Source organism: Ischnura elegans, chromosome X, assembly GCF_921293095.1.
Source record: "Ischnura elegans chromosome X, ioIscEleg1.1, whole genome shotgun sequence".
Lineage (NCBI taxonomy): Eukaryota > Metazoa > Arthropoda > Insecta > Odonata > Coenagrionidae > Ischnura > Ischnura elegans.
In genome coordinates this window covers 114,119,713-114,137,148 of record NC_060259.1, presented here as the reverse complement: position 1 = coordinate 114,137,148, position 17,436 = coordinate 114,119,713, and the positions used below count along the sequence as shown (strand labels likewise).

At 42.3% G+C, this 17,436-nt stretch overlaps 1 protein-coding gene across 1 annotated transcript in view; it reads right to left on the bottom strand.

Moving 5' to 3' along the window:
• The window catches only part of LOC124171643 (CCR4-NOT transcription complex subunit 6), a 328,368-nt gene that overhangs the window by 22,196 nt on the left and 288,736 nt on the right, over positions 1–17,436 (bottom strand). Inside the window, exon 12 of the mRNA XM_046550855.1 lies at positions 16,641–16,780. Within this exon, the coding sequence (XP_046406811.1) occupies positions 16,641–16,780 (140 nt within the window). The remainder of the gene's footprint in view (positions 1–16,640; positions 16,781–17,436) is intronic.

Here is a 17,436-nt window from a genome sequence, read left to right as displayed (position 1 = left end):
GAATATTTTAATATTTTTCAGAGTAACCAAGGACGACGAAAGATAATTGTTGCCTACCTTTCGTAGACAATGCAATGAAAATATATAATACAGACGAGGAATGGCGAAGCTGTTCCGAGCAGTCGACGCCCCGGGGGGACACGGGTAAACCTCGGGCGGCGAAGCCGCCCCATTACGATAAAGCTTACGGGCGGAGGGTGCCGATAAGCCTTGGGCGGCGAAGCCGCCCACAGACGAGGAACGGCAAGGCCGTTCCGAGGAGTCGATGGCTCGGGGGGACACATGTAAACCTTGGGCGGCGAAGCCGCCCCATCACGAGGAAGCTTACGGGCGGAGGGTGCCAATAACCCTTGGGCGGCGAAGCCGCCCACAGACGAGGAACGGCGAGGCCGTTCCGAGGAGTCGATGGCTCGGGGGGACACATGTAAACCTTGGGCGGCGAAGCCGCCCCATCACGAGGAAGCTTACGGGCGGAGGGTGCCGATAACCCTTGGGCGGCGAAGCCGCCCACAGAAGAGGAACGGCGAGGCCGTTCCGAGGAGTCGATGGCTCGGGGGGCCCAGTAAACCTTGGGCGGCGAAGCCACCCCATCACGAGGAATGGCGATGCCGTTCCCAGGAGTCGACGCCTCGGGGGGACACGGGCAACCCTTGGGCGGCGAAGCCGCCCTTCATGATGAACGGCGAAGCTGTTCCGAGGTACTAGCGGGTCTCCGTCAGAGGGCTACCTCAATATCTGGGCGGCGTAGCCGACCCCGGAAGAGGAACGGCGAAGCCGTTCCGAGGAGGGGAGGGCGGGACGGCGAAGCCGTCCGGAGGGGGTAGCCGGCGAAGCCGGATGCGGGGGGGTTTTAGGGGGCGTAGCCCCCTAACGAGCGCGCGCAGCGCGGCGAGCCTTACCTACATACAGCCGGATGTGTGCCTCACTCACTCACTCATGGATACAAACTCTAGACCACTTCTAGACATGTTGGAGAGCTGAAATTTGGCAGGCGTGCGGGGAACCCGAAATGATTCGGAGGAAAAATCCGAAAACCGGAAGTTTCCGCCACGTGTCGTCGCTAGGACGACAAAATGACCGAAATCGCCCTTTTTCCGGGGACCGTCTTTCGGGTTTTATTTTACTGCGCGCAAACCGTGTGAGATACACGAATCGTTATTGTTGATTTAGAAGGCCAATGAATGCTGTCACGTACTTATGTATTGTTTTAAGTGAATCGTTAAGTTTAACGTCGCAAAAATGGCGTCCAAAAAATGATTTTTCGGAAACATTTTCATACTTTCCGCTGCCATCGACCTAATTTTGGGTGTTGCACAGAAATGGCCGATATCGCGCTTTATTCCGGTTTTTAATATACTGCGCGCGAATCGTGTGTGATACACGGGTGGTTAATGCATTTTTTGAAAGATAATGAACCTCGGCACGTAAGTAAGTAAATTTATTAGTTTCCATTTGAGAAAATTGCTGCCAAAATGGCGTCCAAAAACTGATTTTTCGAAATATATTTCACACCTTCCCCTCCCCTCGTCTTAATTTAAGATGTTTGATAACGAAAATGATTATTATATATGCTCATAACATCGTATACGAGATGTAGGTAACAATTTTCATTCGTCGTGTTTGGTTTCTCAGAAAAAAATTAAAGTATTCCGAAAATCACCGAAAATTACGATTTCCAAAAGATTAACACAGGGTTTTGTCACTTTTATCCCGACTGATTTCTTTCAAACTTTGTAGTTGCATACAACTATGCATTGTCTTTCAGAAAACATAAACAATTTGTAAATGATTTATTGGATTTAACCGCGAAAAAATAAAAATGGCGGGCACTACTCACTTTTTTCAGAAAATGGTTTGCTTTTTATTGTATTACTCCTGAAATATGGATGTCATAGGGCACACTACTGTCAGATATCATAGTAAATGAATGTAACCATATAGTATCGTCATCATTAAACCCCCCGAAACCCCCTAAAAATTAAAATTAGCATATAAGTAGCCTTTTCGGGTACTTTTCGTCACAATTCCGGCGCTTTTCCAATCCTTACCACTCATCGCTACGGAATTGATGTGGACGATTGATGACCCCTGGCAGTAAAAACCTTTAAACCCCCGGTAAACCCACAAACACCCCCTCAAAAAATTTTTGCATATAAGTCTTCTTTTTGGGTACTTTTCGTGACAATTCACCGCCCCCAACGACTCATCCCCACGGAATTTATTTGAATGGATGGTGACCGCAAGGAGTACACACATTTTAACCCCCGGTATCCCCCTGAAATCCCCCTAAAATGTAAAATGTGTCATGTGGGATAGCCGACACAATTCCCATTCGGAATCAATATAAACGATACAACTGGGATGAATGGTACACCAAATATACGACTTATTAAGTAATTTTTATTTTTTTTGGGGGGGTCACAGGGGGTTTTCGGGGGACCTTAAGTGCTTGTTCTGTATAACGCGGCATCGTTTACCTTGGATAAAAATTTCGGCTCTGCAGCTGTAGTGTAAGCATGCTTTTTCGACGGTGTCACCCGTTAAAATTTAATATTCTGCGTTCTCCTGGTTGCGGCGCGTAGGGGCACGAGAAAGACGTCAAATACCTGAATTTGGTGTCCGTACCACGTCGTGAAGTGGTAAAAAAAAATTCGGAAAAATTTGAAATCGTGTGTTGAGGGAATGCAAACTTCACGGCGGATGTGTTGTAAGTTACCAAACGTTGTAGGAGTCGCAATTTCAATGGAAATACGTAATCGTTAATAAGTCGAAATTCTTTCGTCTTTTGGATACATGAAGATAGCCGAAAAATTGAATAAAAAATCTAGTATCTTGCATTGAAGTGAATTTGTCCTACGATCATTGCAAATTGGTGAAAAAAATTCCGAAATTCGGCCCATAAGAAAAGCATTGAAAATTTGAAAAAGTTAAAAAAAATACTTTAAATCAAAATATTGCAAATAATACGACACTAAAAAATCAACCGAAAAATCTAGTATGTCATACGTTAAGGACTTATTCCTACAACGGTTAAAAGTTGGTTTAAAAAAATCCAAAGATAGGCCCATAAGAAAAGCATTGGAAATTTTAAAAAATTATAAAAAATACTTATAATCAAAATATGGCAAAAACTTTCAAATAAAAAAATCGGCCAAAAAATCTAGTTTTTGTCAGTGAAATTTCATGTTCCTAAGACATTTGCAAGTAGGCGATGAAAGGAAAAAGTTTTAGTCCCATAAGGCTCCAATGTTAATTCGAATCGATATATCTCGAAAACCGATCGACTTTTTCGAGTTTTCGGACTTTTCCCCCCGATGAATATTTTTCTCAACGACCTGTAAAAATTTCGTCTTCCCAGCACGTCCGGAAGTGGTCGGGAATTTGTATACGTGAATCAGTGAGTGGTACGTGAGGTATCTGTCACACATCGGGTTGTATATAATATAGACTCGCTGCGCTGCGCGCGCTTGTTAAGGGGCTCCGCCCCTTAAAAACCCCGGTTCCGGCTTCGCCGTCTACATTTGTGGTTCTTCGAAGAATTTTAGTTCGAATAATCTCACCTCAGCTAGTGGCCGGCTTCGCCGGCCAGGGGGTAGGGAAGCGCCCCACTCATACCTCGGAACGGCTACGCCGTTCCTCGTTGAGAGGCGGCTTCGCCGCCCAGGGGTTGAGTGTGCCCCCCGGGGCTACCCCGCTTAATACTCGGAACGGCTTCGCCGTTCCTCGTCAGGGGTCGGCATAGCCGCCCAGAGGACGAGGGCATTTTGGAACTGTTTCACCGTCATTCGTTTAAGGGGCGGCTTCGCCGCCCAGAGGCGGAGGGAGCCCACAGCGGCTGCGCCGCTTTAATGTCGGGGCGGCTTCGCCGCCCAAGGGTTACTGAAGCTCCCCCTCGCCTACGCCAGTTACTCCTCGGAACGACTTCACCGTTCCTCGTTGTGGGGCGGCTTCGCCGTCTTGGGGATAATGAGCCCCCCGCGGCTGCTCCACGTAGTCCTCATAAATGGTCCTCTCCACCGAGAGGGTGCCCAGGGGGATTAGGGGGTTTTCATGTATTATACATGCGGTCATCAATCGTCCACAGTGATCATGTGGCGATGATTTTAAAGGGTAGTGCAATGCGGCGTAATAGTGGCGACAAGTACCCATAAAAGAAGACTTAATGGCAAGTTTTCATTTTTTGCGGGGGGTTCCAACGGAATACCGGGGGTTTTATACGTGTGACAACCAGTGGTCACAAATCGTTCTCATAAATTCCGTGCGGATAAGTCCTAGGGGTATGGAACAGTGGCAGAATTCTGACGATTGTTTTACCCGGATAGGCGATTTATTAGAAAAAATTTCTGGGAGGTTTCACGGGGTTATCGGGGGTTTTAATAAGTAGTAGAGGCACCAGACAGTAGTAGAGTAAATTGTGACGAAAACTACTCGGAAAAGCGCATTTAACATTTTTTAAATTTTTTTTCGGCGAGGTTCCAGGAGATGATCGGGGTTTTCTGGTATATTTTCCCGTTTTATTTACGGTGGCCCGCCCTAATCAAATATTCCGGATCTAGAGCTCAGAGGGGACGGGTAGTGCGGCGTAATGTTTGCGAGAAGTTTATGTAGTACAAATAGGAGACTTAATGGCACATTTTACATTTGGGGGGATTTCAGGGGGATACCGGGGGTTTATATTTGTGTACTCCTGGCGGTCACCATCCGTTCACTTGAATTCCGTAGGGATGAGTCGTTGGGGTAAGAACCAACGGTGGAAAGTCACGAAAAGTACCGAAGAAGTAGACTTATATGCAAAACTTTATTTTTTGGGGGGTGTATGTGGGTTTACCGGGGGTTTATAGGTTTTTACTACCAGGGGTCATCAATTGTCCACATCAATTCCGTAGCGATGAGTGGTAAGGCTAGAATAGCGGTGGAATTGTGATGAAAAGTACCCAAAAAGGCTTCTTATATTCAAATTTTAATTTTTTAGGGTTTTTAGGGGGTTTAAATATGGCCTTATCATATGGTCACATGCATTTGCTATCATATCTAAGAGAAGTTGCCCGTATGAGATCCATATTTCGATAGTAGTACAATAAAAAGTAAACCTCTCCCCGGGAAAAATTAGTACTGTCCGCCATTTTTATTTTTCCGCAGTTATATCGACTGCAACATTTATTAAATTCTTATATTTTCGGAAACCATATGCATAGATGTATGTAATTGTAGAGTTTAAAAGACATCGGTCGGGAAAACATTGAAGAAATCTTGTGTCAATCTTTTGAAAATCGTAATTTTCGGTGATTTTGGGAACGTTTTTATTTTTTTCTGGAAAACCATGGACGACGAAAGAAAATTGTTTCCTACATATCGTAGACAATGTTATGAGCATATATAATAATCATTTTCAGTATCCTACACCTGCAATTACGACGAGGGGAGAAGGAGTTATGAAATTTGTTTCGAAAAAGCATTTTCGGACGCCATTTGTGCAGCAATTTAGTTTAAAATTATCTAAATCCATTACATAATTACGTGAATGCATTCATCAGCTTTCAAAACGTACATAAACTATCCTCAAGGCACACACCGTTCACGCGCAGTAAAATAATAACCGAAATACCGTCCCCGGAAAAGGCGCGATTTCGGCCATTTTGTCGTCCTAGCCACGACACGTGGCGGAAACTTCTGATTTTCGGATTTTTCCTCCGGAGCTTTTCGATAGATAGAATCGATTATAACTTCCCTTCTAATTATTCGATCCGCCTGATTTAACTTTTGCCAGATTGAGCACGTCAACTTTAGTATTACATTTGAATTTCGTATTCATACTTCGAATAACGAGAAAGTTATTAGCGAAGAAAGCGTATCCAAGGAGATTGGTATCGATATAACTCTCACATAAATCGATCGAATGCAATGGTTATCATTTCAAAAGTTGTCCTTTTTGATAATAGTATTACCCTGAAAATTTCATTCCTCTAACTTGAACGGTTGCCAAGTTATTCAAGATGGTGTGCTTCAGAAAGTAATGGCGACAATGATTTTCTCACGTGCAGGATATTTTTCGGAATTTTATTATGAATTAACCAAGAGGGTTATCGGAAAAACAGGGTAGGGCGTGAGGGTACGGAGTACCCTCTAAGGTTTTTCACGGAGATTCCAAATTTTCATATGCCGAAGTCTCAAAGCCGAAATCCGAAAGCCGAAAGCCGAAATCCAAAGCCGAAAGCCGAAAGGTTCACCTGGGTCTCCCCGAGCCGTCGACTCCTCGGAACGGCTTCGCCGTTCCTCGTCTGTGGGCGGCTTCGCCGCCCAAGGGTTATCGGCTCCCTCCCCCCGTAAGCTCTCTGGTGATGGGGCGGCTTCGCCGCCCAAATTAACATATGTCCCACCGGGACGTCGACTCCTCAGAACGGCTTCGCCGGTCCTTGCCTCTGGGCGGCTTCGCCGCCCAAGGTTTACTGTGTCCCCCCGAGCCGTCGACTCCTCGGAACGGCTTCGCCGTTCCTCGTCTGTGGGCGGCTTTGCCGCCCAAGGGTTATCGGCGCCCTCCCCCCGTAAGCTTCCTGGTGATGGGGCGGCTTCGCCGCCCAAGGTTTTCATGTGTCCCCCCGGGACGTCGTCTCCTGGGAACGGCTTCGCCGTTCCTTGCCTCTGGGCGGCTTCGCCGCCCAAGGTTTACATGTGTCCCCCCGTGACGTCGACTCCTCGGAACGGCTTCTCCGTTCCTCGCCTGGGGGCGGCTTTGCCGCCCAAGGATTATTGGCGCCCTCCCCCCTCGTAAGACACCCATTCGGCTGCACCACGTGTTGGAGCGGTTTTGCCGCCCGAGGGTTCTTGGAGGTTTTCCGCGCCTCTGACTCCTCGGAATGGCTCCGTCGTTCCTGGGGAGGGGGCAGCTTCGTCGCCAGGGTTTTCACTCCTCACAGAGCAATGCGTACTACCAGCTATCCCCCATCGTTTACAAATGCTACCTGGGGATAATGAGGCAGAATCTTGACGCATGCTAGCCGTGATTGTGGCATTTTAGCTTATGACGATGTTTTGAAGGCGGTCCGGGGGTTAACAGGTTTTTTTTTTAGTGTACTGGCAACGGTCACAATCATCGAAATGAATTCCTTAGCGATGAGTCATAGGAGAAGGGAATTACTGCTAAAATATGCGAAAACACCGAAGAACATGCTATTTACAGAAAAAAAAAGAATTTTTTCCCCGGTGTTATAGGAAGCCACTTGAAATTTCGAGGGGTTTTGTTGCATAAAAGGTCTTTGTTTACCTACAGTAGAAATTCCAGCGATCTAGCTTTAGGGGAACAATTAATTTTCCCGTATTGCTCACATTTATATTACCAATTCTGTGTTCTCCACATAGCGGTGCATAGGCGCTGTAATAAGGCATTACTCGTGTGAATTTCGTAGCCGTACTTTATGGGGAAGTGGTTTAAAAAAATCGCTTTTAGGTGTCCTTGTCCTGGAAGCCCTTTTTTACATCTTCTATTTTGTTAAGAAATGTACATTTAAAAATTTGAAGTTTTATTGCGGGTGTGTAAATGGGGCAGGATAATTTAACATGACGCGTAAATATAGCCGACACAATTCCCAGTCCAAATAAATAAAAACGATACAACTGGGATGAATGGTACACGAAATATACGACTTATTAAGTAATTTTTATTTTTTGGGGGGGTCACAGGGGGTTTTCGGGGGACTTAAAGTGCTTGTTCTGTATAACGCGGCATCGTTTACCTTGGATAAAAATTTCGGCTCTGTAGCTGTAGTGTAAGCATGCTTTTTCGACGGTGTCACCCGTTAAAATTAAATATTCTGCGTTCTCCTGGTAGCGGCGCGTAGGGGCCTGACAAACACGTCAATCACCTGAATTTGGTGTCCGTACCACGTCGGGAAGTGGTAAAAAAAAATTCCGAAAAATTTAAAATCGTGTGTTGAGGGAATGCAAACTTCACGGCGGATGTGTTGTAAGTTACCAAACGTTGTAGGAGTCGCAAATTCAATGAAAATACATAATCGTTAATTACTCGAAGTTTGATTAACATGTGGATATCAAAGGATAGCCAAAAAATTAAGAAAAAAATCTAGTATCTTGCGTTAAATTGAATTGGTCCTACGATTATTGCAAATCGGTCAAAAAAATTCTCAAAGTGAGCCCATAAGAAAAGCATTGGAAATTTTAAATTGTTAAAAAAAATACTTTTAAACAAAAAATTGCAAAGGCAACCACACCAAAATATCAACCAAAAAATCTAGTATCTCATAAGTTAAGGACTTATTCCTACAACGATTATAAGTTGGTTTAAAAAAAATCCAAAGATAGACCCATAAGAAAAGCATTGGAAATTTAAAAAAATAATAAAAAATACTTATAAACGAAATATGGCAAAATGTTTCACATCAAAAAATCGACCAAAAAATCTAGTTTCCGTCAGTGACATTTCATGTTCCCGTGACATTTTTAAGTAGGCAAAAAATAGAATATGTTTTAGTCCCATAAGGCTCCAATGTTAATTCGGATCGATATATCTCGAAAACCGATCGAGTTTTTCGAGTTTTCGGACTTTTCCCCCCGATGAATATTTTTTCTCCACGACCTGTAAAAATTTCGTCTTCCCAGCACGTCCGGAAGTGGTCGGGAATTTGTATACGTGAATCAGTCAGTGAGCTATCTGTCACACATCGGGTTGTATATATTATAGACTCGCCGCGCTGCGCGCGCTCGTTAGGGGGCTGCGCCCCCTAAAACCCCCCGCATCCGGCTTCGCCGGCTGCCCCCGCCGGTCGGCTACGCCGTCCACCCCGCGACTACTCGGAACGGCTTCGCCGTTCCTCGCCGAAGGGTCGTGTTCGCCGCCCATATATTTAGGCAGCCCTCCTACAGACAGCAGCTGGTTCCTCGCCTCACAAACCCTCGTCTCCTATTTGGGAACTTCTCGCAAACATTACGCCGCACTACCCGTCCCCTCTGAGCTCTAGATCCGAAATATTTGGTGAGGGCGAGCCACCGTAAACCATACGGAAAAAAATACCAGAAATCCCCCGATCACCTCCTGGAACATCGCCGAAAAATAAATTAAAAAATTTTAAAGTCGCCTTTCCGAATAGTTTTCGTCACAATTTTACCGGTGCCCCTACCACTTATTAAAACCCCCGATAACCCCGTGAAACCTCCCAAAAAATTTCTAATAACGTATCATTTACCCCGAAACGATGCCGCGTTATGCGGGACAAGCACATAAAGTCTCCCGATAACCCCCTGGGACCCCCCCAAAAAATAAAAATTACCTAATAAGTGGTATATTTCGTGTACCATTCTTCCGAGTTGTATCGTTTTTATTTACTCGGTCTGGGAATTGTGTGGGCTATATTTACTCGTCATGTTCAATCATCCAGGCCCACTAATACACCCGCAAAAAAACTTCAAATTTTTATATGTAGATTTCTTAACAAAATAGTAGTGATGTTTTGTTCCTTCTAGCCCATATACAAATAAACGCCATTTTTTCAAACCACTTCCTCATAAATTACGGCCACGAAATTCGCGTGAGTAATGCCTTATTACAGCGCCTATGCACCGCTGTGTGGAGAACAGAGATATTGTAATCTGTATGTGAGTAATACGGCGAAATTCATTGTTCCCCTAACGCTAGAGCGCTGGAATTTTTATTGTAGGTAGGCAAACAAATGTTATACAGGAAAACCCCTCGAAATTTAACGTGGCTTCCTAGAAGACCAGCGAAAAAAATATTTTTCTCCGTAAATAGCATGTTTCTTTGTTGTTCCCTATTTTATACAGCCCTTGTGGTGACTGACTCACTCATGGATACAAATTCCCGACCACTGCTAGAAGTGCTGGAGAGCTGAAATTTGGCACGCGTGCGGGGAACCGGAAATGATCCGGAGGAAAAATCCGAAAACCGGAAGTTTTCGCCACGTGTTGTCGCTAGGACGACAAAATGGCCGAAATCGGATTTTTTCCGGGGACCGTCTTTCGGTTTTTAATTTACTGCGCGCGAATCGTGCATCCCATTGTTGAGACTGGTGAGTGTAACACACATAAATTGGAGCACATTATTTTGAAATTTATATGAACTACTATAGGGAGCGTCATAGACAGCGATATCCATTTTAAATACCCATTAAAAAAACTAACCTCAACAAAATTAGATATTTTTGATAGAATAATTCTGAATAAATCACCACAACCTAGGACAAGACATGCGAAGTGAAATAAAAATTCTTCTACATTTTTAACGCCATATGCACCACCAAACATTATGTGGTATTATTGATAATTTTTACCAACTCAAAAACAACAAATGACTACAAATCATAGAAACTCTAATGTCTGAATTGCTACTGGCACTGGCAGTTAAAGAATGCTAAGGTGTGGGGTGGAAGCTATGGTGATGATGAAATCTCTGAAAATTTCTTTAGGAAATATAAATCTTGCACAGACTTCTTTGTCATTGAACATTTACATAGGGTTATTAAGATCCCTTATTCCCCAACTTTCAAGAGGAAGAGCTTACTCACCATCAAATTGCAAATAATCGTCGAAATCGTAGAGATCCAACCAACTTTTTATCTATCCAACTTTTGTTCACATGTACCTAATGGGCATTGAAAATTAATAAGGTTTCCTCGTTGCATGCTACGGTACACAAAGTGTATACCTTTATGCTCCATTAGGAGCAAGGAACAAAGAAAAGAAACACTATCCTGTAACATCAAATATCTTCTCTTCACGTCAATGATTTATTTCAATTTATAAACAAATTCATGAGTATCATAAAACGATAATTCCTATCAGAAAAGGAATACATATTCGAAGGTCCACTGACAAATGCTACACACAGTATGCTACAATAGCAGTAACAATAGTTTACAGTAGCAATTTTGAAACTATGATCACATGAAAGAAAGTAACGTGAAACCAAAAACTAGAGTCCAATACTTGAAAATCTTAGCCACAAGTACGCAATAGCTTAGTAACTATTGCTTCATTGCACACAAATATATTCAGTAACACACGATCACATTACCGCAAACACTGTTGATTACGCTGCAATCAGTTCTTCTCTATGCACTTATATTACTTGAAATAGTGAATTCTGAACTAAAAATTTGTCGACAAGCTAACTTCCTATGACAGAATCGCCAATTTGGAAGGAATGCGCATTACCTGCTCATTTTACACTGACAAAGTTTAGTTCATGATTACCTGTTACATTTTTATACATTCCTTAAAACTGAAAGTCTTTGAGGATACTTTACCCGATGTAAACCTATTTTAAGATAAATGTGATTCCTCTTGGGCTGTTCGGCGATTTCTGTTTACTTGACGAAAACAATGGGTGCATCCAGGGGGAGCTCCGCTCACTGAGCGGAAGGTGAGCGAACCACCGCTCTCCCCCTGGATGCGACCGCTCACCACCCGATCACTAGTGAGCGGCCGCCATATTTGTGAGCGTACTCCGGGACCGATCACCTCGCTCACCGACCAGTGAGCGGCGGCGCGAGTTCAAAATGGTGCCGAAGAACTGTCAGGTCGAGCAGCCGTATTAATTATACATTGTAACGTATCTAACGCTGGATGACTTATACGTAATGTAGGCATATTAAATGCGATTGGCAGAAGGCCTTTTGTTACGTATTTATTTACTAAATTAGGAAGCCAAAATATTATTCTGCGGTGGAATTTTGTCGTAAGCCAGGTAAAGTTCAGATGTAGCCTTCGCTGAAAAATGGATTTTCGAGTTGAAATGTGTTTTTAATTCTTTATTAATATTTCATAGGCTTCAGATAAATGCAAATATAGCTATGTACGTAAATCGCGGGGTATTACTTGTCCGGTTAGTCAAAAAATAAGGCGTGAGTAATTTTTCTCCCGGGTTAACTAAGTAATTGCTTCAACATTGCCTTCTGGCCGTTTTACACGGGGGACGTCATTGCGCAATAGCTGAAGTATGTAAGAAGTTAAAATCAAAATTGCATCGTGTAAAGCGGTGAATTTCTATAACACACGCGAGAATGATCGTACATAAGGTACCTTTATAAATATTGGTCTTCTGGTAGAGAAACATATTACAGTGATATCAGGGTTAAGAGTAAAACCTTTCATGTGACCTTTGACAAAGTGAGTTGCATACATAAAGTAGACAGAACTAGAAATGTTGAAGGTTAGAGGCTAAATCTATTATGTCAATAAAAGATTGGCATCAAGCAAGTTGTTCAGCGATTTTAAAAACCCTTAAAACTACTCGCTGGCGAACGACAAGAAGATATAACAAAAATTTGTTTGTCATCAGCAGGAACATGAACATTAACCCGAGCACATTCAAAGTCCATTCCTCAATTAGAAGCTCATGTGGCACATAGCTCACTTCAAAAGTAATGTCAGATTTGGTTAGTACGATAACACCAGCACTTTTTTAATTTGACCGGTTTACCAGCACTTCCTCAAAACATCCGCCACACTACGTCCCGTAATGCTGAGATATAACTTCATCATTAGTCACCCGATGTTCACAAACAGTTTGTTGTGATAATAATGTCTACTGCTGTCCTTGATCAATTATTAAATCTCATTCAAGAAACTATAAGACGAAGCGGATTTCATGGAATTAGCAAATGTGAAACTATTGCTTTCTAAACATGGGAAAGACGTCCATTTTAGTGCAAAGACCTCTTTTTTCAAGACTTCAATGTCAGGCGCCAGATTCCCAACGAAATATTTGGACGATTGACACAATAGGCATTTCCAATAAATATCACGGGACTCGTAAAGAGCTGTTAGCGATAAATCCTTTAGGCCCGTACATTAAGAGTGATATATATTCGGGACAGAGTCACAAGGTATGAACTTATCACAGGAATTAAAGGATATTTCGCAGCCGCTACACGAACGTATGCACAAGCGCTGGGCGCCATATTGAATGTTTTGCATTTCAAGTTCCCCACCAAAGCGCTCACTGAGCATTCACCATCCAGGGGGGAATGTGATCGCTCAGTGAGCGCTGACGTCACAGTCCGCTCACTGATCAGGGAGCGATCACTCCCCCTGGATGCACCCAATAGCAAAACTTTAATAGAAGTCTCGCGGTAGTGAAGAGCGGTAAATTTGAACCTCGATGCGAGAAGTTAATTGAAAATATATTTCTTCGGGGAATGTTAATGATGCATTACATGTCATGCAAGGGGTCAAAACACTTTAATATCACTTTAATTTCATCATACCTTGTTAACAGTGGCTTATATGGTCATTGTAAGTTGATTTACAAATCGCCACCCAAGCCGAATCAAAAGCAGTCAGTAAGGTCCCCGTAACGTTTTAGCATTATTTTGAATAATAGCCGATAACATAAGTAAAACAATGCACAAATGTAAATTAGTACATCCAGATTATGATATTTGCTATATCATATAGATTTCCATTCATAAAATCAGTGATTATTATCTGATTATAAAATTATGCCAAATCACGGACCCATGGACACCATGGGGTATCGGAAGGAATGTTAGTTGAACTTAATTAAAACGACTGATGCCTCTAAACTAAATTATAATCGTTTAACCATGCCTTATTTAAATCGCTGGATTTAAATTTTGTTGTTGGATATCGTTTTAGTCCCAATATTCCGCTTTAAATATGCGATGGTGATAACGGCAGGCATCTTGAATTTTGCTCGATCCATTGAAGTGATCACTCGGAGTCTCCAACACGGGTCACTTGATTCCGAGGGCAGTCCGAGGGAGCAATGCCACTCGAGTGACGTCTTGGAATACCAAAGTAGCGACCGAGTGCAGTTGGAGTGATGAGTGAGGGAAATCAACACTCGAGTGACGTTCTGGAATATGGCCCTCAGGATTTAGCCTAGCCTAGCCTAGCCTAGGTTTAAATTTTTTTAAAACATTGCTTCCCAAAAATGTGCAAATACTCTATTGTCTGGCTGCCTATAGGATCACTTCACTATTCGACTTTTAGAAGCCCAATAGGGTAGTTTCCTTCATCAAAGAAAACGAAAGGCATTGATTGCGATTCGTTACCCATCATTAGTGTATTCATAATACACAAATTATTTGGTTTTTGAAATACCGGTTTAGACGAATGGCAAGGGTCAAATTTTATCCTCATTTGAAAAAGGCCAGATTGGTGCCCATGCGATTCCACTCCACGTGACGTCACAGGGACATACTTTCTACACGAGGGGATAGGAGTTATACATCGTCTGAGGTTACCAATGCATGCATGAGGCACAGAGCTCAGGGAAACATGTCTTAATAATCACCTATTAAAACTGGCTAAGGTCGGAAAGTTTTCTTCGTTTGATAAGGTATTAATAAACCTTTTTTAAGCCAAGCGCTACCAGCCAGCAAGGTACTCAGCTACCCGCTAGCATCCTGCATCCTATCAGCGCTCAGAGCCTCGATCAAGGTCACCTCAAAAGGCGGGAGGGGGAACCAGAAATGCGTCGCACGGACTTTTTCCCATCATTCCTACTTACGCGTTTTCGCGCGCTTGAAATTTTTCACTTTTCATTTAGTCGCGAAAAATAGATATCGTCATTTTAAAATCTAAAAGCGTGAAATACGTACCCAAGAAGTAATAATCTTTCGATTTAGGCAATAAAAAAATAATAGGAAACCACCCTATTAGCGGGAATTACCCACTTCACCAAATATTATCCTTTTTAATGTCTCAATAATTCTTCATAGTGAAATAATTCCCATAATGAGGGCTAAACAATGGTTAATTTTCTAATTACTGCACAAGTACTACCATAGCGGAACTAGAGGTCTTGCCCTGTGCTAAACACTGTATGCATTTTTGAAGAAGTTCAGGAATCGACCCTAGTGTCTCTGTAGTCAACTGGTTCAATGGTTAAGCAGCCAATTTGACTTTGTTCCATCAGCTCTGACTCGTCTTGAGGAATAAGCGAGGTAGGGGGGTGAGAGCCACATGTTCTTTGATTCTTATGGGACCAAATAATTGCACCAGATTAGGCAGGGCAGCCATAAAATAACTTACTCTTACACAGTGGTTCCCAAAATGGGCGCTACCGCCCCCTGGGGGGCGTTGCTGTAGTCTATGGGGGCAAAAAGTGCCAAGGGGGCAGCAGGGGGGGCGCCGGAGGGTCCTGACAATGCGACAAATGCGAAGGTTCCGTAACCTTCCTTTTGTCTTCGTTTTCAAGCTTCGTTTCTAAAGTTTACTTTGTTCCCGCATATGGAAGTAATTTAAGCCATGTGTTTTCTTACATTTTAAAGTAAGAACGGTTGAAAAATATTTCCAAGCCTTTCTTGCACAAGGGAAACGTTTGAAGGGGTGTAGTTTCATTTGGTCTATCGTTCGTACAACTTCACGACACAGAGAACTTAATTATTTATAAGTCATTTAATTAGTCATTCTTTTAAATTTAATTATTACAATGTTCCTGATTTGGTTAATTAGCATATAATTCTGATTATTATTTTAAAGATACCGATTAGAGGGGCGTAAAGTATAGGTTTATGGATCCAAGGGGGTGGTGGCTCGAAAAAGTTTGGGAACACTGCTCTAACATAAGAGGGGCCCTAGTTCCATAGAGGTGTTAACAAATGAATCCTAGAGGAAGGACTTGCTCCTCTTGAAGGTAGTTGAGTGACATTACTAGTTCAAGATGAATGTACTGAAGTAGAGCAGTTGGGTTATGCCAATACAACAATGATCTTTGTATTTTGAGGAGTACCACATTTCATTTGAGCTAATGTCAAGTTTATGTTGGCGCAGTTTGGTTTCTGGGTTATCCCCCACATCGGTTCATCTTCGTACAACAGTTTTGCCTATGCGGAGGACAACCATGGAGCCAAACTGATCCAACTTCACCACTCCATGTAAGTCACCATCAACATTTCAAGTTTACGTTAGTTGCACTTCACAAATAAATTAACAGTTTATACACTTAAAAATTAATCTTTGCCCACCTAAAAGTAAAATTTGATTTCCAACACAATACTTCTCCAAAAGAAGGCAAGACAAGGTCGTGCTTCATCTCTGAGAAAGTTTATGGTGATTAAGAGCTGGGGGGGATCATCCAATGACAATAATATCCTTTTCAGTTTAAGAAACATCAAACAGCCTTATAAAAATCATCAAAAGATGAAAGCAATTCAAAGGTACAATAACACAAAAACAAACTGTTGTGAGTAATGATTTGTAATAATGTCCTAATTGATAGGGTAACCTCTTATTCTCAAACAAAATAAATGGTATATTTATGATTCCTTTAAGCATTAACTTAGTACCTTACATATATTTTATGCTTCTTCTCAAGATAAAGGTTAAGGACTAAATACAGAAGTCATACCACTAGTCCTAAGTTTTTTTATTAAAATAAAGCATAAATTAAAATATAACTAACAGAGGGAGTTAGAAATTATAATTAATTGTAAGAAGGGCCTAAACAACAAATACACATACAATATACGATATGACACAAGGGTTTAATAGACCAGCTTTATATGATTTCCTTTGAAAAAATACCGATTCCATATCCATCTCAATTATCAAAGCTGCTGTGTAAGATAAAATACAGGAACTGATACATACTTTTTATCCAAAAAGCAGTATTAGTCATTTATGGAAAACATAAGGAGACTTACCAGAAGGTACGTGAGGGTGAGGGCAGCCCACAACTTTGTTGTCCCGGAACCAGTCATGAGCCAGGGGGCCAAGGAGTCCCAGGGGAGTCATGGTCATACGTGGGTAAAAGATGTAATCAATAATGCCTTTGAAATCATATCTGTGGAAGAAGGAGTATGTATCATGAACAGCCACAAGCAAACCACTGACTTTGCTCAAGAAGTTTTAACACAATACAAATAACTTCCTCTATTAAAAGAACAGCAGTAAATGTACTACTCATCATCAGCAGGTGTGAATTACATCAGCACCAATAAATACTCAATACAGATGGTCGGATTGGATACCTCGGATCCAAATATCCGTAGATATTGCCCTTTACCCAATACTTTGGAACCCAAATTCTTTGAACACATCGGATCTGGATCCAAAATTATAAATTTACGCTTCAGTCCCATACGACGGAGTGGAAAGAGTTCTAATTCTCTCTTTGCATTGCAGTGTGATGCTTGTCCTACCCATGAATCAATTTGTTTAAAAGCTCTTGTTGGGATTATGGAACAGAATTTCAGCCGTGGAAATTTTGAGGCAAAATATGATAGGCACATAGTGACTCTTCCCAAGAGATTGATCAACCATCAGGAGAATCTCAACGCCATAAGATAATGACCATGTCAAAAGTGGCTTCGTTGAAGATTTAAAAAAACACCCTCAGCCCTCCATTAGCCCATGCCTCTGATTTTTTTTTTCCTTTCCAAGGCCACACACAACATAAATCATCATCTTCGAAGGAAAATATTAAGCTTCATGACAACA